We start from the raw sequence: 22,938 nt of genomic DNA, 5'->3' as shown, positions 1-22,938 counted from the left end.
AATGATATTTTTTGTTTCGGACTTGAACAGTAATGTTAATAATTCAATCCTATTTTATTAATCATTAAACCTCACCATTGAGTGCTTATTTTATTTCACTTTTACAAGTACATTGCGTAAATTTAGAAAATTACATTTATTAAATCCTGATAAAGGAAGATTACTGTAATTTCATAATTCATTAAATGAATGACATGTTTTGAAATGACAGATATGAAATTAGTAGGATTCGACCAAATAAAAAAGACAGATATGAATTAGGACACACACTGTGGGAAAAAACAAAAATAGGATTACGACACATAAAAATTGATAATTTGAAATTTGAAATTTGAACTTATATTACAATGAAGAAAAATGTAAGAAAAACATTGACCAAAATTTTGGGAGCACTCACGCACAAATTCACGTAATCTTACCGCGTGCAATCACCGGACACCACTGCAAAACAGTACAATAGTAAAATTATAATGTTACATCATATTCAACATACCCAGTGTGTTCTCTCACAGGTGGGCTCTTAGGGAGGGTAGAGTGTACGCAGATCTTACCCTACCTTAGCATATATATAAGCTATTTCCGGTAAATTATCGGCTCAAGCAAATGAAAAACAAAGCAAATATGAAAACACATGCGGTCACAACAATAGGATAGTTAGAAATCTGAAGCATATGAGACAACGAGTAGTAATAAAAAGCTAAGAGTAATGAATACTGTGATACTAAGATAATAAAAATGAGAAAATAATGTACTAATTCTACTGGTAAGGAAACACAAAACGCGTATCTACTCACTACTAGTCTTCTATTCTAATCCTTGATCTCCACACCCTTCTAGTCAAATACTCCATCCGTTTCAATTTATGCGAATCTATTTCCTTATCGGTCCGTGGAAAAAAGAATGACTTTTTTCTATATTTGAAAATAATTTACCTCGATGAAATGATCTATCCCTACACAAAATATGTGACTCATTTAACACCACAAGTTTAAAAATCTTAGTATCTTGTTTCTTAAACTCCCTATCTAGTCAAACGAGTTCACATAAATTGAAATAGACTAACTATAACATATTTTTTTTTACATGAGGGGGCCAAAAACAGGTACTCCCTCCGTCTCAAAATATTTATCGTCCTTACTAAAAATATTTATCTCAAGATATTTATCGTTCTTACTAAAAATACGCGTCTCAAAATATTTATCGTTTTATTTACCCGAGATAAAATTAAGTAATTTTTTTTTTCCATTTTACCCTTATATTAATTACATCAATGAGCTAATTTTGTGAATTCACATACTAACATTTTAAGATACTTCATCATTAATGAATTAAATATTTATTAACAAAAGTGACCATGATAAAATATACTTCCTCTATTTCAATTTGTTTGAACCTATTTTCTTTTTAGTCCGTGTCAAAATGAATGATCTCTTTTCTAATTTGGAAACAAATTCACTTTATATGAAAATTGACAAGTAAAAATGAAAATCTAGAAAGAAAATAGCAGATAAGTAAAAGTGAACGGAGGAAGTAAATATTTTCTTAATAGGGTGCAAACGAAAAATATAACAGGAGGGGCAAAAGCAAAATTAATCAATAACTTAGGTACCAAAAGTGATATCATCCCTGTCATATAAATACAACAGGCGGGAGCGGTACTCTCACTTGGTCTTTCCATTTGTCAGTCAAAAAGCAGTAAAAACCGCACTTTTTTCCATCATCACTCTACTTCTTCAGCAAGTTTTCAAATTTTTAGGGCTTTGATTTTACCGTCAATGGCTTTATTACCGTCAGATATACCGTCGTCGTCGTCGTCGTCGTCGAAGTTACCTGAGTTTCCAGTTTTACCTGTTGCGTCATTGAAGACTAAAATTATTGAAAAAATTCAGGAGAATCGTGTTACTTTAATTGTTGGTGAAACTGGTTGCGGTATATCTCTTTCTCTATATATGAGTAGCTTATTCACATGTATATGTGTGTGTGTGTGTGTTTGTGTATATGGAATGTATCGAGAGGTGTATATATGTGTGTGTGTGTATGTACATTGATGATTGATGATGTAGAGAAAATTTTAATTTTTAACTAAGTATATATCTTAAAGAGGTGTCTCATTTTCTCGAATTAACTAACAAAAACTTAAAATTGTAACTTTTTTGGCCTTGGATTATATATATATATATATATATATATATATATATATATGTGTGTGTGTGTGTGTGTGTGTGTGTGTGTGCGCGCGCGCGCGTATGTGTATGTGTGTTTTTGTGTGTATATGGAATGTATCGAGAGGTTTATGTGTGTATCTATGTACATTGATGATTTAGAGAGATTTGTTAATTTTTAACTAAGGATATATCTTAAAGAGGTGTCTCATTTTCTCGAATTAACTAATAAAAACCTTAAATTGTAGTTGTATACACTCTTTTGGCCTTGGATTATATATATATATGTGTGTGTGTGTGTGTGTGGGCGCGCACGCCCGTGTGTGTATGTGTTTGTTGTGTATATATGGAATGTATCGAGAGGTGTATATGTGTGTGCGTTTGTGTATGGAATGTATTGAGAGGTGTCTGTGTGTGTGTGTGTTTGTGTATATTTGTACATTGATGATTGATGATTTAGAGAAATTTTAATTTTTAACTAAGTGTATATTTTAAGAGGTGTCTCATTTTCTCGAATTAACTAACAAAAACCTAAAATTGTAGTTGTATACACTTTTTTGGACTTGGATTATATATATGTTTATGGAATGTACCAAGCGGTGCTTTATTTTTGGGACTCGGACTATATATATTTTTACATTGAAGATTTAAAGAATTTTTTTTATTTTTGACTAAGGTATATCTTAAGAGGTGCCTTATTTTCTCGAATTAACTAACAAAACTCAAAATTGAAGCAAAAAATTGTTGAGAAAATTCAGGAAAATCGGGTCACTTTAAATGTTTGTGAAACTGGTTGCGGTAATCCTCTTGCTCTATCTCTATATAAGCAGTTTATTCACATGTATATCCTTTTTTGGACTCAGATTATATATATGTATATGTACATTGATGATTTTTTTTTTTAAATGTTTAATCAAGTATATATCTTAAGAGGTGTCTCATTTTCTCTAATTAACTAACAAAACTTAAAATTGTAGCTCTATATAAGCAATCGCTGCGCATATATGAACTCAGCTTATATATACATATGTGGAAATGGAATGTTTCGACAGGAGTGTGTGTGTGTATATGTACATTGATGATTTTAGAGAATTTTCAATTTTTAACTAAGTATATATCTTAAGAGATGCCTCATTTATTCGAATTAACTAACCGAGCTTAAATTTTTTCACCAAAAAATAAATAAAAATGTATATCCTTTTTTGGACTCAGATTATATATACACATATATGGAAATGGAATGTATCGAGAGGTGCATTATCTCTGGAACTCTGATTTTATATATATATATATATATATATATATATATAGAGTTACCGCATTGAAGACTAAAATTATTGAAATAATTCAGGAGAATCGGGTTACTGTAATCGTTGGTGAAACTGGTTGTGGTACTCCTCTTACTTAAACTCTATATAATCAGTTGCGGCATTGAAGATTTAAAGGATTTTTTTTAATTAAGTATATATCTTAAGAGGTTTCTAATTTTCTCAAACTACTTAAATCTCTATATAAGTAGTTGCTGCATATGTATATCCTTTTTTGGACTCGAATTATATATACCTATATGAAAATGAAATGTATCAAGAGGTGTGTGTATTTATATATATGTACATTGATGATTTGGAGAAGATTTTAATTTTTAATCAAGTATATATCTTGCGAGGTGCCTCATTTTTTCGAATTAACTAACAAAACTTAAAATTTGCAGTTCTATTATTCTATATAAGCAGTTGCTGCACATTTACATCCTTTTTTGGACTCAGATTATATATATATATATATATATATATATATATGTGTGTGTGTGTGTGTGTGTGTCTGTGTGTGTTTGTGTATATATGGAATGTATCGAGAAGTGTTTATGCGTGTGTGTGTCTGTGTGTGCGTTTGTGTATGGAATATATCGAGAGGTGTATATGTGTGTGTGTGTGTATATGTGTGTACATTGATGATTGATGATTTAGAGAAATTTTTAATTTTTAACTAGGTATATGTGTGTGTGTACATTGGAGATTTAAAGTTTTTTTTTTTTTTTTTTTTAATTTAATTTTTAACTAAGTATATATCTTAACTAACAAATAGTAGTAAAATGAAGAATGAAATCGTTGAGAAAATTCAGGAGAATCACGTCACTCTCATTGTTGGTGAAACAGGTTGCATCTCTATGTAACATGTGTATCCTTTTTTGTACCAAAAAAGAACATGTATATCCTTTTTTGGACTCGGATTATATATTCATATGTATCGAGAGGTGCATCATCTATGTATGTACATTGAAGATGTATATACTAAGCCGTTGCTGCACATGTAAATACTTTTTTGAACTCGGATTATATATACATACATGGAAATGAAATGTATCCACTATATATATGTACATTGAAGATTTAAAGAGTTTTTTATTTTTATTTTTAACTAAGTATATATCTTAAGAGGTGCCTCATTTCCTTGAATTACTAACAAAACTTAAAATTTGTAGTTCTACTGATTAGTTTCAATGAACATGTATATCCTTTTTTTTGACTCCGTTTATATATACGTATATGGAATGTATCGAGAGGTGCATCATCTATGGGACTCGGACTATATATATATATATATATATATATATGTACATTGAGGGATGTATATACTAAGCAGTTGCTGCACATGTATATCCTTTTTTGACTCAGATTATATATATATATCTATGGAAATGGAATGTATCGAATATATATATGTACATTGAAGATTTAAAGAATTTTGTTTAATTTCTAAATAAGTATACGTCTTAAGAGATGCCTCATTTTGTTGAATTAACTAACAAAACTTAAAATTGAAGGGTAAAATCGTTGAAAAAATTTAGGAGAATCGCGTCACTCTCATTGTTGGTGAAACTGGTTGCGGTTCTCCTCTTGCTTGATCTCTATATAAGCAGTTGCTGCACATATATATCCGTTTTTGGACTCAGATTATATATACGTATATGAAATGTATTAAGAGGTGCTTTATTTCTGGGACTCGGAGTATATATATGTGCATTGATGATTTAAAGGATTTATTTAATTTTTAACTAAGCATATATCATAAGAGGTGCCTCATTTTCTCGAATTAACTAATAAAACTTAAAATTGTAGTTCTAGTGGTTAGTTTCAATGATCTTCTAACATGCAAATGACATTCAGACCTATAAAAAAAGGTATATGGAGTCATTGGAGTATGTAGAGTGACATTTTAAGCGTAGTGGTAGTAGAATAGCATACATATGAGTTTGGTACTTTATATGTTTTTTATAACTTTGTGATCGCATCAGCTTGCTTACTGGCTACCTTCCACCAGTAGTCCAGTATAAGTACACGGTAACTCTGCCCACGAAGGTTTATATAGATGAGAAGAAATCACATAGTGCTTTTTCTCTCTGCTGGGATTTGAAACTTAGTCTCTAAGTTTGGTCCACTTTATAGACCGCAAGGCGAAACCTTTGAGTGCGACGTCAGTACGTTATATTATTATTGATTCATCTATATTGATTTTTTTGGTTAGAAATGCAAGTGTTTGGACCTTTTAGAATTACCATAGGGTTTAACTTCGTCACACTTCCTTTTAGTTGTGTGATTAGCACCAAGCATGTGGTCTAGTGGTCAATGAAGTGGTTAAGAATCATCAGGTCTCAAATTCAAATCTGTGAAGAAAAAAGCACTAGATGATTTCTTCCCATTTATCCAAGCCTGGTGGACAGAGTTACTCAGTATCTGTGCTGGTGGGAAGTAGCAGGTACACTGTGAAATTTGCCGAGGTGCACATAAGCTAGCATGGACACCACAATTATCAAATTAGAAAAAGATAAAAGAATGCAAAATGGTGGTGTCAGGTGATTCTACTCACTTGCATCTCTCTGACTGCATTGGTGTCTAACATATATTTTCTGAAATTTCCCCGCATTTTGTGCCTTCTTGGTTATGTATTCGTTTTATATGCTCTAGAGTAGAAGTAGTATTCACGACTTTAACAGGAAAGAGACCTACAATGTCCTCATCCCTAGCTTCTTTCATGAACTTTAACTTTCTCATCGGTCGCTCCTTTTAGCTTTCTATTTATGAAATATTTCTGTACTCCCGTGTATAATTTATCCATAAGTTATATTAATATTATGGCTTTTACTTCTTTTTTATTGGCGCTTGCTACTTAAGTATCTTATCCAAATCCCCCTTAGATCATTGGGGCTACAAGTTAGTTGGAACTACAGTTCAAATGAGTATTCAATGTGTTATCATGTTATTAATGGTTATTAGATTCTTCTATGGTGAAATTCTACCATTCTATTGTTTGAACTTGGGTATATTTACTAGCTTAGTAAAATTTTGTTAAATATGCACAGCATTTGCTTAATGTCATGCTATTATTTCAGAATTTGTCAATTTGCTCGCTTCATTTAGTAACTTGTTGCTTGGTAATTAAGGAAAAAGCTCGCAAGTTCCTCAATTTCTACTGGAAGGAAACATGGAGCCCATACTTTGTACACAACCAAGGAGATTTGCTGTGGTTGCAGTTGCTAGAATGGTGGCGAAGGCTCGGAATTGTGAAGTAGGTGGAGAAGTTGGTTACCATATAGGGCACTCTAGGGTCTACTCAGAGAGGTAGATTTTGTTGGTTTTCTCTCAAATGAACTCTTCATCCATGCCTTGCTTGATTTTCAACTTTACACTCATAATTTGAATTGGTTGCTATTCTTCTCTTGATCTGAAGTTTGAGCGAGCCATCCTAGAAGAAGCTACATATCAGACAGCAAATGCAAAAGTTTACATAGTGTTAGAGTAATAGAAAATCTTTTAGTGCACCTGCATGGGTGGCATGTTTGTATAATTGGTTAACATTGGCTTTACTCTTGCCAATTTTTCACTTATGAGAAAACATTTTATTTGACGAAGATCCCGTAGTTTAAACACACATGCAAGCCTTATAATTGGAGTCGTAGGGTGTGTTCCAACAGCTACATATCATCCCCAGCTTGGGTTCTACTTATAAAGTCTCACAGTTTTGCCCTATTTGGTCTTTCCCTATCATTAATTAAAAAGTTTACTTTATAAAGAAATCCAATAATCTGTGATTCTCCTACGGTAGAGATTCTCTACATTTGCTACAGACATGCAAATCCCTGAATAGACTAGAAAAGACTCCTAATAAAGCTAGCCCTAATGTAAGCATAACATCATGACTACGCCTTACGCCCCATTAGTCATGTCCTCTAAATGAATCTTTTGCTTCCATTGTCTATGTCTATGTTGATAGATTAAAAAGAAAAAAAATATTCAAAAAAAATTTAAAAGTGGACATTGTTTTTCCGACCTGTTGAAACGAACTGAGAGATTCTCAATTTTGGCTGGAGAAAATTGCCAATGCTGGATATCATCTAACGTGTTGACGATTTCTATATGGCCTTGTCAAATGAGTTTTAATGAATTTTCAAAATACAAGGATGCCTTCTACTTCACATCTTCAGATGCTTAATTATGGTCACTACCCCTTCTGGCCTTTTATTTTAATTTATTTTTTGTTTTATTTGGCTTCTTCTTCTTCTTTCTTGTTTTTTTTTCCCTGTGAAGTAATAGACTGAGAAGTAGAAATATGGGCATTTCCCTTTATTTGCTTTCTCTAAATTCTTACCTAATGTGTAAGATATCGGAGAAAAATTATAAGGTTATTTCTAAACTTAATATTTTGAAATTTATCAATATGATGAAATGTCCAAAATAAAATGGTGTTTTGTGGTTGTTAGTGGACCTTCAAGAGAAATCAGAATACACCGCCAGTGTAAAGCTCATTTCAGTCGTCTTGTTACTTTGATATCATTTGTACCAGCGTGGAATGATTTAAGCAACTAACAAAAGGGAATCCCCTGCAACGCAATTAGTACAGTTACTGAAAGATTAAAAAGCCATTCCCAGTCTATTTTTTAGTGTTAATGAAGTTTTGTGGGAAATAGATGCATCTTGATGACTGTATCGTTACGTTTACAGTTTAAGTATTGATGTATTGTTAGTGAGTCTGTATAGCCATTCTCAAAAAAGAAAACTATTGATGCATACTTATCTTTCTCCATACCAGAGCTTCACACCCAGTTACCACTTACAGTCTTGGTGATAGTTTTCAGTAATCTTTGGTCTCTTCAGTGGTTGTTACGGGGGAGGCCATTTTGGCACCTTAAGCATTGATTTATCAAGATGCAGTTTGCATGGAACATCATGGAAGTTATTCTGATCAAGTAAAGGTTTTCATTGATAATAACCAGGCTAACCTGAAATGAGATGTTAGTGGTAAAAGTGGAGTATAACAATTCTTTACCTCTTCCTTGGTTATGTCCCCACTCCTTTTGTACAATTCTTTACCTCTTCCTTGGTTATGTCCCCGCTCTTTTTGTGAAACGGCATTAATGGATGTCATTCTCCTTCTGTAGTGGATTTATCAATGTGTTTGTTCCAATTACATCCAGCAAATTTATTCAACTACTCATTACTGTTTCTTTATCTGTGATGTATCTTCATTATTTAACTTATCAAGCCAACGTTATGTCACAGATCTAAGATTGTGTTCAAAACTGCTGGAGTTCTGCTGGAAGAAATGCTAGAGAAGGGGTTGAATGCACTAAAGTACAAAGTTATCATTCTCGACGAAGTGCATGAAAGATCTGTTGAATCAGATCTTGTTCTTGTTTGCGTCAAGCAGTATTTACTTAAAAAGAGTGACCTGAGGTTATTTTGTATTTATTTGTCTATCTTTTTATGAATTATTCATGATCTCTCTGCTTTTTTCTTGGGAAACTTGATCTACTACGTTGCATGCATCGCAATTTCATTGGTGATAGTGTGCTTTGTGGGTCTAATTGGTTCAACTCTACAGGGTGGTCTTAATGTCTGCTACTGCTGATATTCAAAGATACCGTGAATACTTTAGGGATCTCGGTAGGGGTGAAAGAGTAGAGCTGTTGGCAATCCCTAGTTCTGGACAAGACACCATATATCAGCGAAACGTTTCATACGTTGAGCAGGTAGGGAAGAGAATCCATTTCATTTACTTTGTCCAAAAAAAGAAAAAAAAGAAAAAAAGAAAATTCATTCAGCAGCTTGTTCCGTATATTGAAATATTATCATGCATCTATGGTCTTTAAAGCATGCTTCATCTATAGCAGTTATGGAAATCTGTAACTTTGGCATTTCTCTCTCCAGATTAAATTCGTTTATTTATGTTTAAATTCATGGGTTACTGGTCATAATGGTAGTTCGCTGAGTCAACCTGACTTGGCTTTGGCCCTACTGCCGTGGGTGGATTCATGAATCCATTATTGTTCATATATTCCTATTTGTTGAAATTTTTCTGTTTTGATGTTCAATTGCAATTGTCCGTTCTCGGGTCCTATTCTTTTATCCCTTTCCCCCCTTTTCTTAGTTATTGGGCCTTTTAATTGGCGGCAAAGACGTTTGCTAGAAATGAAGCAGTTGCATTGAATTCTATTATTGGTATTGCCCTTTCGAGTTATGCTTTTAAACATAAGCTTGAAGTTTTCTCTAATAGTCTAATGAAAAACCATTCTGTGGAACTCGATAACCTTTGGTAGTTTTACTTCATGTAGATATATAAGGAATAAGAATATTTCATTTCTAAAATAAAAATTTGAGGGAAGGTCATCTTTTGCAATTGTTATTTCTTGAGATGCTTGATTTCTTTGTGTTCTGATTTGTTGCAAGTGCAATAACAACTGCTTGAGCCTTAACCCACACTAGTCAGTATCACATAGATCAACCCTATCCTTCCATTTTATTCCATCCTTGGCTAAGTCAGCATTAAATTAGTAAAATGATATAAAAGTTGCAACATGTAAGTGATTTTTTAAATAACTACTGTGTTATAATTACAAACCTGGAATTTCTCGAACGAACCGCACTCCTTCGTATATGTCAGGAGTCCATTGATGAGAAGGGGCTGGGGAAGCTTGAACCCGTGATTTTTTAAATAACTACTGTGTTATAATTACAAACCTGAAATCTTAAGATAATTTAGACCAATTAGGCCTTAAATAGGTAGATATATTATCATCTCAAATAAAGTAGATACATTTTCTTTTTCATGTAGGTAACTATTGTTCGTTATAATTGAATAATTTGAATTTGACGATTCACCATATTGTCAAGTGACACTATTGGCGGATGATTTTTCTCTCTTCATTCTAAAATAGATGACTCTCTTTGACTAGTTGATGCATTCCATTTTTTGTTTATTTATTAAACCAAATTTAGGTTTAAATATGTTACATAACAAAATATTACTGAAATCGTGAAGGCATAAATAACGTAGCATTTTTGAGGTTTACACCCTCCATGAGATAACTTCAAATTAACAAGATCGTCCATTTAACTGGAGAATGTACAAGTTTTTAAATAGTGAAGTTTCCCTAACTTAGAGAGAATAGATCCAAGACACCAAGTTTTGGTACTTCCGATTTTTTTTTTTCTCAAGGCCTCCTCTCTGTTTAAATAACAAGTGATATGTGTAAATATAAGTTATACGCTATGAGGATGTGACATGAAGGCTAAAGTGATATTAACATAAATACTAATACTGTAAGTTACATAGAATTTTTGGGGGACGGAGAGCTTTGCGGGTTGGGGAAAGGGGTCAAGTAATGTTTGGCATATTAAAAAGGAAAGTGGATCAGGGGGCAGTATTTCGAGTTGACCTGATGTTATCAAACTAGTCTAGTTTCTAATTACTATTTACTAAACATGAGAACTTCCAATACAGTAAGCAAATACTAACTCCTTATTCACCTTACAAACTGTTTAATATCTAAAAGAGGACGTATCTCTTATTGCCAACATACTGTGGTCTTCCACATAACTAATTCCCTTTCCTATTTGACTTCTATGATGTATGTTGTTGACAATACTCATTACCTAAGGTTATGTAATTTCTGGAGTTTATGTAATTTCTGGTCACTGCATGGTATATCTTAATATCGATATGCTGCAAAAAAAATTATACAGGGTAATAGTTCTGCTTTGCCTGCCAGACTCTGGAATTTTTTAAATTTATCAAAAAGGGAAAATTTAACATCCCAACTTCATCAAAAAGAGGAAAAGTGTTATGGATTTTTTTGAGTGTAATACAGTTTAGCAAGTGAATTATTTAGATGATATGCAATATTGCTTCCTATGAATTAGTAATGTTTTCCTTTTAACGAAAATCAGAATCTGCAATGATCATTATTTGCCTAACAGGTAGCTGAACTCCTTGAAACGGATTCAGAAGAGACGGCTCTGAAATGCTGTTCTAGTCCAAGTCCACAGACAGCTGCTGCTGATATTGAACCTGAAATGTATCAGCTCATACTCAATCTAATTATATACATTCATAAAAATGAAGTGGACATCGAAAAAGGAATTCTGGTCTTCCTTCCAACATACTATGCACTTGAGCAGCAGTGGCGCTTATTGAAGCGTTTCAGTGAAACTTTTAAGGTTCACATTCTACATAGTAGTATCAACACCGAACAAGCTCTCAAGGCCATGACAATCTGTATGTCGCATCGTAAGGTATGCTTTCCTTCCTCCCTTTGTTCAACATCTGTGGAGACAGTCCCACAGGCAGGCAGAGTACTTGCACCCAAGGATGTTGCTTGGTTGGTCAATGAAGTGGGGAGAACCATGAGGTCTCTGGTTCAAATCCCAGCAGAGACAAAAAAAATTAGGCGATTCATCTCATCTACCCAAGTCTTGGTGGGCAGATTTACCCAGTACAAGTACTGGTGGGAGGTAGCAGGTGTTTGGTGAAATTAGTCGAGATGCATGCAAGTTGACCCATACACCACCGTTAAACAAAAAAGAAATAGCTCAAGTACTTATAACCACCCCCCAACCCAAAAGATACCTTCTCGGAAGAAAAAGGAGTAGGGAAAGGTCATTTTTATTTATAACATCTCCAAAGTTGCTGTGTTTCCCTTAACACCATTTCCTGATTTTATTTCTGCAACTAGCTACTAGAAGTAGCATTAGCGCATTATAATTTCTTGTGCTTTGATTTATGTTATTATTTACTACTTTCTGTACTTTGATTACTTTATTTTATCTGTGCCGCTTTCGTGATTTGCATTTCCATATCGCTTTGAATTCCTTGATTATCCTGTTTTACTGTGTCGCTTGCATTATTTCATTGCAATATCGTTTTAAATCTTTTAACCTTATCTGACCCCCTTTTTATGCTTCTATTGAGCCGAGGGTCTCTCGGAAACAGCCATCCTACCTTGGTAGGAGTAAGGTCTGCGTACATTATACCCTCCCAAGACCCCAAGATGTGGGATTTCACTGGGCTGTTGTTGTTGTTGTTGTTGTTGTTAACTAGCTACTAGAAGTCTCAGAAAATGAATATGGTTACTACATTCTTGTCTCTACAATGCTGATGTCTCTTGCTAGTTATCAAAAAAATACTGATGCGTCTCTCTGAAACTTAAACTTTTCCCCAGGTGATTTTGGCCACAAATATTGCAGAATCTTCTGTTACAATACCGAAGGTGGGCTATGTCATTGATTCTTGCCGTTCTTTGCATGTTTTCTGGGATAATAGCAGGAAAACGGATAATACAGAGCTTGTATGGGTTTCCAAATCACAGGTATTAAGTGAGCCATGTTTGCCCATACAGATCTTTCTTCATGTGATTATTGCTTCTAATGTTTTGAGATGCAGGCAGACCAAAGGAGAGGGAGAACTGGACGGACTTGTGACGGCCATGTATATCGATTGGTAAAAAGATCATTTTATGGTCAATTAGAGGATTATGAGCCTCCTGCAATATTGAGGTTATCGTTGAGGCAGCAAATACTTCTCCTTTGCTGTGCTGAATCTAAAGCCATCAATGATCCCAAAGGTATTCAGCTAAAATTCTGTGGTTTTTTGCTGTATTCTGAGCATCACAGTTTCTTTTCTGTTTGTTTTCTTTCCCTTTCCTTTTACATGATTATCTTCATGGAATTGCTTGCTGCTTCAACTTGAGTTTAGCTGTGAAACTTCTCTGTAATTTAATGAAAATGAACAAAGCATGCTTAGGATGGAAGAGTTGTATAATTGGCTCGTTTGTTCTCCACTTCTCCTCCTCTTTTCTTTCTACGTCGTTAGTCTTTCACTGCTATGGATTTGTTTTACTGTTACGAGTCCTATGAGAATTATTATGAACATGTTTTGCCGACTTCCCTATGATTCCTGATTCTACCATCCTGAAACATGGATTATAAAGAAGTTTCGTTGAGGATCAGGGGCGGATGTACCAAGAGCCCAGGGTGTTCACCCGAACACCCTGGACAAAAAATTACAGTGTATATTTAGGGTAAATTTTATGTATTTATGTACATATATTAACTTTTGAACACCCTGAATATATATTACAGTGTATATTTAGGTTCAATTATTTTTTCGAATACCCTGAGTGAAAATCCTGAATCCGCCACTGTTGAGGATGAGGTGTTAAGAGTGGTTACTGAATAATATATGTGAAGAAAATGGATATTACGCTTAACCTCAAAAGCGAGCTCATTAGGTAAGAATTGCCCGATACCATATAACGAGGTAATAATCTTCTCCGTCAACCAATATCAAAACTTAAGTATCATGCCCTAAATTTGGAGGGGCACGTGATTGACACTCGATGTCTTTAGCTTTCATTGTACGATCCAACTAGACTTGTCTATCCATTGCATCAAATATACATGCATCATTTCGTAAAACATACATAACTTTAAAAGTGAAACAAATGGCAAGCAGCCTCAACATAAACTGAATATTATAAATATGGGGTTGAATACATAAACAAACACTTTAATCTTGTCCGAAGTTTTCATTTAGTCACCTTAACTTAGGCCATGACCTATTGAACGCCTGACCAATACTTAAACTGTGCCTACAAGACACTTCTGCTGATGTGGCAGAGCGCGTTTTTTTTCTCCAAATAAGTTGAGTGTGTATTGCCGAAGTTTTAGCCAAAAAATTGAATCTCCGGCTATATTCAAAGTACTAATATTCTTGGTCAATGCAACCTTCTTTCCCCAGCATATTCATCAAGAAAATAACTTGTAGACCTAGCAAAACAAACGGTATTCACTCCTCCCTCACTGGAACACACAACCAGACATCACCACTTTATTCATCAAGAGAATAACTTGTAGACCTAGCAAAACAAACGGTATTCACTGCTCCCTCACTGGAACACAACCAGGCATCACCACTTTTTACCTTCCACAAGTTCCAAAAAAAAATTACACTCAACCAGTCTCCACATTCATGCCGGAAAAGAGAAAAGTATAACTTGCTCTTCAAGCAAAATGCCCAAATAAATCACTCCGTAGCTCCATTACTGAACTCTCAATCACCAACACTATACAATACATACACAAGAGCTCACTTAATCCATGCAAAAGTTCTGTTACCATTTCTCACCCAAAAATGCTTCAGAATCAAGGTCACCCATTGATAGAAAATTCATTCATCTCACCCGTCTCTCTCTCTTTCTGCAACCCTTCCCAGAGCTTGTTTCGCAGTACTAATTTCATGGGTCGGGATGGTGCAACAACCTGAGAAGCGTGCCGGAGAAGAAGGATTCATGATTGGGTTGGGTTAGGGATCTGGGGAAGATATAATTGAAGGATCTTAGAATGAATCAGTTGCTAATCTGGTTAACTTTTGGATCTGTTCAAATCATTATTTTTACCTACAAATTTACTTGACAAACTCATTTAGTCATCATAAATGAAGCTCAAGATATGTGATTACCTTTTTGAAGAAAACCCTAACTTGAATATGGTGATTGATGAATCTTTGATTTTCTGCGAGTTACAAACCAAGGGGATGTGATACTTGCATTAAAGAGTTGGAATCTACAAAATTTCACATTAAAAGCTTACCTCGTGGAGCATTAATGGTTGAGCTATGTTCCTTCTCCAAAGAGCTCTCAAGTCTTTAAATGTCCCCACTTCTTTTTTCTCCCTGACGGGTTATATTTATACTGCTAGAGTCTCTTGTGTTAGCTCGCGATGCGAGCTCTCTTAGGTTGCCCGGTCTTGGTCTTCCCAAGGCCCCTTGTTCCCCAGACCCAGCTTTCCAGCGTTGAGGCTTGACTATTTTGCCACTTTAAACCACTTCCAACTCATACCATACTTATGTTATCATATTCCAATAACTGCACTATCCTCGTGGTGGTCCATACACACCTCGTGAATGCCTTAATCACATAATTAAGCACGTAATTAGCCCAAATTAAAGGTTAGAAGTATACATGGCTTTACATTAACATTCTCTACTCCCAAGGTTGGACATTGTTGTGTGGACAATATGATGTGCATGCCTAACACCGGATAAATCAAGTACAAGGATGCGTCTATCTCTGATACCATGTTAAGAAGATGGACCTTGGGCCTAACTCAACTCCAAAAGCTAACTCTTGAACTAAGGATTGCCTAAGAGCTTAGACCATGTAAGGAGTTAATAAGCCAAAGGGAGACTCTTAACACCTCCCCTCTCTCGCACCCCTATGACTAGACATCTAGAGCGTGGGCACCATATAATGGGGGAGTAGCATTGGTTAAATCAAGAGTTATTATGGGTTTGACTTTGGTATCGAGTTAAGAAAATGGACTTCAAGTCTAACTCAATCTCAAAAGCTAGCTCATGAAGTGAGGATTGCCCAAGACCATATAAGAAGATACAGTCCATTCCCTCAACCAATTTGGACCCCTTAACTTTAGTAAACCACAATTTACTGCTATAATTCAGCTTAAGAGTTCGGATAGCTATTTCATCGTATTATTGCTTGGTTATTATATATTCTTTCTCCATGAAAGTTTATGTCCAAAGTGATGGTTAACATTTTCAAAAAAGTGCCTGCTGATTTCCATATGCTTGTTAACTGTAGCTAGTGAAATTCAGTATCAGCTTAGGAGAATGGTTCTGGTTGGTTCTCAGTTAGTGTGAGAGCTCAGATCGTGCTGTTGCTTGAGCTATAATTTGCTTTTCTGTGAAAACTGCAGGTCTTGAAGGTCAAAGAGATGTGTTGGTTATGAAGGTCACAATGTAAAATGTGTTCATAAACAATTTAATACATGTTATCAACTGAGAATTGAAATATTTAATGGGGTAAGGAGTGAATGCATATAGAATACTTTATATTTATGATTTGTTTCTGAAGTGGGAAGACTTTCCTCCCATGCCTACAGCCAAAAAAATGAAAATAAATGCATGAAATAAATTTGGTGCAAGTATTACAAGCAAAATTATCCTATCTATTCTATTATCAGATCCATAGCGCTCTCTACAGGCTGGGCTGGTTGGGCCAAGAAGTTGACCAGCCTGCTCAGTTGTCATCCATAGTTTTGACCAGCCTGCTCAGTTGTCACCCATAGTTTAGGCACAGAGCATGTCTAATCAATTTATAAATGGGCTGAACAAATATGTCATTCATCTACGTTAGCATGGTCTTGAGTGTTATTATCATCAATTTGCATAAGCTTGCTATCTATGTTCCATAATTTCTTTTCCTTTTTCTGGTCTACTGTTGTATATACATGTGGGATACCAAAATTTAACTTATGGATCTTTGATTTAGTTCTGCTACGGAAGGCTTTAGACCCTCCATATCCTGAAGTCGTTGACGATGCATTGAGTTTGCTTGTTGACAACCATGCACTACAAAAAGCACCTCCAAGGGGCCGTTACGAACCTACTTTTTATGGACGATTGCTTGCCAGCTTTTCTCTTTCATTCGATGCTTCTATACTAATAGTCAAGTTTGGAGCCATTGGAATGTTACGAGAAGGCATTGTTCTTGGTATAATGATGGATATGCAGCCACAGCCCATTCTTCGTCCTTTCGGCCAAGAAAGTTTGGTACTATCCCTATATGTTTGAATTTGAGAATGCCACATTTCATTAATGGTTAGATTAGTGGTCATTCTTTGATCAATAAATTTGATTTTTCAGTTCATGAAGTACATTGACGACTTTTTCAGTGGAGATTCTAGGACCACTGGTTTATCGGGTAAAAAAGAGGTAATCTGTATGGCAAATTCGTGCGCATTTCAGTTCTGGCAACGTTCTTTCAAGGTAAAACCACATGACTACAGGATATTCTCCCCCCCTGGTTCTTTTGCTTTATTTTACTGGGATGTAAGCAATCCTTATGTATATGTCTCCAAATGAAGGACAAACACCGCCTTGAACATTTAAGACAACTCTTCAAGTTGGATAGTACAAAAGACAGAGAAATAGTGCTTCCAAAAATTGAAGAAGAGTGGTGCTTATTCCATAATCTTTTGCAATCAGCACTCAACCAAGTTGCTGAATCATGTATGTCATCCTGAATTTGACCAGTTTAGATCCGTTGTGTTTTTGTACTGAGCCTGTGCTGCTGCAGATGATGAAGTTCTGGATTCTTTTCATCGATATCGACCCCAGTTTCTCGCTACATCAGGTGGCATACCATCTTATTATAATCCAAATGAATATCTGCACAAGTGCCATATCGACGGTGAGCAGTATTTAGATATGGATCATGGGCTCCTTGAACAAGGCAGTGAAATAAGGAAATGCATTTCTGTTCCATTTTTGGGCCACAATGAATCTTTAGCAGATAAGGTGGCTCAAAATTTGGCTAGTGTAGTCAAAGAGGTACTGTATTCTGCTTTTACTTTGCTGTTATATTTCATGTCAAGATTTTGATATCATATTCCTTTTCGATGTTGAGTAGATGAGAAGTCAATCTTCTACGGATGTCGCTGAAAATTATGGCATGTTGGTCAACGGCAATAGTGGTTTCACAGGGGAGGCTTCTCTGTGTAGTTTTTTTGTCAGGGGCCTGTGCAACAGGGGTCCCCACTGTTCCTTTTCTCATTCCTTACAAGCAGAGAAGCCCACTTGCAAATTTTTCTTCTCCTTAAAGGTATCATTAGTTTAATGGCTTATTCAAGCATTTGCCTATAAGAATGTTGATGGATAATTCCCCATTGAAAATATTGGCAATTGAAAAATGAAGAAATTAATGTTAGGGAAAAGAAGTTAAGGAAGGTTTCTCCTCTTTGTATTTTGGGGTTGATTTGGAGATAGAGGAATAAAAGAATATTCGAAGGGGTTGGGAGTCCATTCTGGAGAGTAAAGAGTTCATTTTTACTTCATTTGGTGTAATAAAAAATATCCCTTAGTGTATTAGTTGTGCCATGATTATATTCTCGAGAATTAATGTTAATTCACATTGTATATTGACAGCAACTTGGTGCATATCAATGAGATTATTTTAATTTATAAATATTTTCAAAAGATATCCTTGAAATGTTGTCATACCTGCTGCGGTATGGCCTTTCTTGGCTCCACTTTTTAAATACTGTCAATTTTTAGCCCAGTGGGCTAAATTTTACCTTTAAAATAGTTGGTATATTTATCCTTTTGTAGACAAATTTAACCCACTGCCTAACCGTGGCATAATTTGAATAGTGGCCTCAAAAAAGCCATTTGTGCAAACGCCCCTATATTACTTCATGTTGAAGCTGATAGTATGAATGAGTTCCTTTTTCCTATTATCTTTACGGTGCTTCTTCGAGTCATAGACTCTGCTTGGTGGGAATAGTCCATGTAGAATGTCATCATTAATTCTATGAGCACCTGTGGTCATCCTCATAAAATTAACAGTAGTCAATATTTCCTGATTTTAATTTTATGATGTGAACAGTGAGTTAAGGAAGAAAGATTTTTATTGGAAAAAAAAAGGCAAAGTAAGGAAGAAAATTTCCAGTCTAATTATGAGAGGTTAAGTGGCTTCTGAATTCCTTTTGTAATTTACTTGCATAAGTTTTTTTTTTTTTTTCCACTTCAACTGGAAATACTCTTTTTTCCGAATCCAATACTGATATTGTCCGAAAACCTACTTTATTCTTCACCTTGAGTCTTAGCCTTTTTACCCAAAAAGGGACAGTCAGTGTTTCACCAGCCTGTACCTTTTCTATTGTAAACTTTCTAGCTTTCTTCCTAATATGCCTACTTTATTAAACTTAAAGAAATTTCTTTATTCAAAAAATGCAAAATCAGTTAACATGTTCATCCAGGAAGCTTGTGACTGCACTCATCATATTCAGTAGGCTAATTTTGATCAAATTAGAATCTGATTCTTCTGTCAACTTTCTTTATTTCTTCCTTGTTGCATCACTCATCACAAGGACATGTAATTTTGTTACATCTTTCTTTTTTGGTGGTTGTGGGATGGTTTTAGGATTGCAACCCAATCAACAAGCTGGTGCTATCTTTGAGTCATGTACCACTCGGTTGATCAACTGGTACGCGGCTGGAGACTCCAGCTTACTCACTGGATCGGGCCTTATTGGAAACTCTTCACTTTTATATTCCTTTATCAACCTGCTTTTAAAAAATATACTGTATTATACTAGCTGTTCTAATTATTTGTTTGTATAATAAGATTTCATGATCTGCAAGTGCATGTATAGTCACATTCTGTACGCGATTGGTCAGTGAAGGAGGGAAGTGGTGGTTCAGGTTTTGGAAAGAGGTAGGAGGAAGGTGTAGAATAGAACTAGGAGGGAGAAGAGCTTGAATTAGTGGAAGGGAGGAGGAGAAAGAATGGGGAAGATGAACATTTAAGGGTGTGCAATATATATGGAAGGGGAAAATATTAATTTTTTGTGCTTATTTGCCTTATCCAAAAGTTATCCATTAAATGGTCCTAATGCATATCTTTGGCATCTCTGTATTTTCTTCTTACCAAATTTTCTCAAGGGTCTCAATGCTACTATCTGACATATTCTAAATTTACGTATCTATAGGGATGCCGGAATGGAGATTCATGTTTCTATTCTCACGATTCAGTTCCATCGGCTTATTCTGGTGTTCTGCCAAGTTTATGCCTGCCGGAGACTGAAGATGCTAATATGCTGTCACTTCTGCGATGGTTTCCTGCACCTCATCATGGGAGCATCCTCATACTGGATGACAATGATTTATATTTTTCATCACATCTTGCACGTCATTATGTTCCGTCTTCTATAATCTCCACAACATCCCTTCGAGATGAATCCACACTTGACCAGTTACCAACTGGTGTCAGAATTCTCTGGGGCCACTCACATCCATACAACACAATAATATCCAACACTGCTGGGAGTTCAGTTCCGTGGAGTGAAGTTAAATGTATCCTATGGTTTCCTAAATTTGAAGCGGAACATAAAGAAGGGCAGAAGAGCGTGATGCAAACCTTTTTTGAGTATTTAGCCATCCGAATGCTTGCAGATACCTTATATGAAGCGAAAGTAATTATCACCATGAATAATATACGTTTCTCATACCTACAGGTAATTTACTCATACTGGCTTAGGTATTCCCCTATAGCACTTCTATGCAAAAGGGAAGAATTTGATCTGATTATACCAAGTCTTTTTTGTGCTTTCTATACTTAAAAAAGTTAATTGACAATAGACGTTTTATGGAAGTAATTGCATATTTTGAACAAATTGCCCAGTTTCGTTTCTCCCTGAATCTTTTTTTTCCTTTTCCTATCTTTCTGAGTTCTGTCTAAATCACTCTATTGTGTACTCGGGATGGGGATGACAAAAGAACCTGGAAATGCAAAATCTATACCAATAAGTTAATAGTACTTGGGCTTTTTGAAAGTCGACATGAGAATATGCTTTATATTTGTGGAGCTGATTGATGTTTTAAGCATCTGTAATGGGAAATGAATGAAATGCTATTACATTTATGTCTACTGATATATAAAATAGGACTTATATGTGAAGGTATATGATACTATGTTGCCCGGTGTACATTTATGTGATATGCGCACATGCTAATCTGTTTTTGCTTTCTCATATTGTTACACTACTCAATAAATATATCATTTATGTCTTTTCTTGGCATGATTACCATACCTGAACTTACAGATGGGAAACTGTTTACTGCTGTCTCATGAACAAAAACAATTATATGCGCCTCTATCATACCATTGCGCTCAACCCTCACCCCACTACTGAATGACAAAAAAGAGAAAACAAAGGAAAGAAAAGATAAACTATGGAAATGTAGTATATTGACTTCATATTATGTGTGTTATCTAATTGTCTCAACATTTTTTTTGTTTAACCATCTGGTATCCAAGACCCACTGGCCGACTAATATTGATTCGCGCCGCGTAGGGCCCATTTAAGAGGGAAGCACTCCCTACCAGGAATGTTATATGCGATATATAATCTTCCCAATATTGTTGCATAAAGCAATGCACATGTCGAAGAGAATGCTTGAAAATCTCTTTTGGAAAAATTAATGATGTTCTCTGTTCTTTTCTATCGGCAGAGGCTCTTGACTTTTTTAGAACCTTTTCTTTGATGAATCTTGGCAACTTTTGTAACATATTCTCCTTAGAAATCTTTAATCCCCTTCTCTATTTCTTTTACTGCTGAAAAAAAGTTCTCTCTCTTCTATTCATCCTTGTCCTAAATCCCATCTGTGCTAATAGAAATGTTTCTTTAATTCAGATTATTTTCCCCTTCATTGAAATTGAACGTTTGAGACTGCTGTTTCAGATGGAAAAGCTGGCGAGGGAGTGCTGCTTTTTCCTCGACGAGTCATTCCTATTTGATGAACAGAACCTGGGAGAATTATTTGATGAGGTCAAAGCCAGAAAACCAATGCTGCAGTCAAAGCCTGTCTCGTATGTTTTCTCGCTGCATCCTCCCGTAGACGTCCATTCTGGTGATTTTGCAAGACTCCTTAACCAAAATGTGAATAAGGCTGTTTAGATTCAAGATCAGCTCCTCAATGATGTGCGCTGTGCAATGTGGAGAGTTCAATGTTATGCAAATTCGCGTAGAAGTAGAGGTTTTGCTTTGTGAAATCATTTCAGTGACAACTTTGTAAAGGGGGATCTGTTTTATACTCTTTAATTATAAAACTATAAAGGTTTTGGCATGTACATATTTACCTCATGGGGGAGGATAGAGTTCCTTTTTGATCTCCAAAAATGCTGAAACTGCAGATACTTCTCGTCTTGATCTGGTTTTATTGTTTAATCATGCATCTGCCCCTCCCATTTTCTGTGTTTGTGTGTATTTGTGCTTGGATTAAGTAATCCTTGAACGTGAGAAAAGCATATTAGCCATTTAATTATTTGTGGGATTCAAACATTACCTTTGATTAATCTGCTGCAACATATGCTTATTGGCTGATGAAGTATTTAGAAGGGTAGTGTTGATACAAATTGTATTTTCTATTTTTCTTTTTGGTTTATGATAATTTTTGGTGTAACCCTCCCTATTAGAAAAATTTTCATTTTGAGACATCTTGTTGGAGGAATTCTATCTATTCAACCATAACCTTGGCGGTAATTTCAAAGTTTGACTTGATTATCTTACTTCCTTAATCTATACATTAGATTAATGTTGCCAGGATTTTCATTTGAAAATCGTATCTTGAATTTGTGCACGTATTCATACTGCGATTAGCATAGGTGAGGAAGAGACGTAAAACGATTCAATATTATTCTGAAAATATCATATGAAGAATGATACTATAAGAATAACTTAGCAGAAAAAAGTATAAGAATAATTTCTGTTCTTAATCAACTTAAACAAGGAGCCTAATAAAAATATCATATGAAGCATGATACTGTAAGAAAATATCATTTATTTCAAGAGGCCTAATAAAAATGTTCACTATTTGAAGCCAAAGAATAAAGAACCTGAAGTAAATGCCAAAGCATTTTTTGTGC

General features: G+C 35.0%; 1 protein-coding gene across 1 annotated transcript; it reads left to right on the top strand.

Annotated features, from left to right (window-relative positions):
* The first annotated feature begins 1,658 nt into the window (after positions 1–1,658).
* On the top strand, positions 1,659–22,265 carry LOC132605590 (DExH-box ATP-dependent RNA helicase DExH8). The gene is made up of 14 exons (XM_060318726.1): positions 1,659–1,929; positions 6,604–6,781; positions 8,720–8,893; positions 9,042–9,189; positions 11,417–11,731; positions 12,658–12,804; positions 12,879–13,059; positions 16,783–17,063; positions 17,157–17,279; positions 17,378–17,522; positions 17,590–17,843; positions 17,923–18,114; positions 20,003–20,527; positions 21,755–22,265. The coding sequence occupies exons 1-14, from the start codon at positions 1,776–1,778 to the stop codon at positions 21,968–21,970; spliced, it is 3,033 nt and encodes a 1,010-aa protein (XP_060174709.1). The 5' UTR covers positions 1,659–1,775; the 3' UTR covers positions 21,971–22,265.
* Positions 22,266–22,938: the final 673 nt, after the last annotated feature.

Source organism: Lycium barbarum, chromosome 8, assembly GCF_019175385.1.
Source record: "Lycium barbarum isolate Lr01 chromosome 8, ASM1917538v2, whole genome shotgun sequence".
In the NCBI taxonomy this organism is placed as follows: domain Eukaryota; kingdom Viridiplantae; phylum Streptophyta; class Magnoliopsida; order Solanales; family Solanaceae; genus Lycium; species Lycium barbarum.
This window is presented reverse-complemented; position numbering and strand designations above follow the sequence as displayed.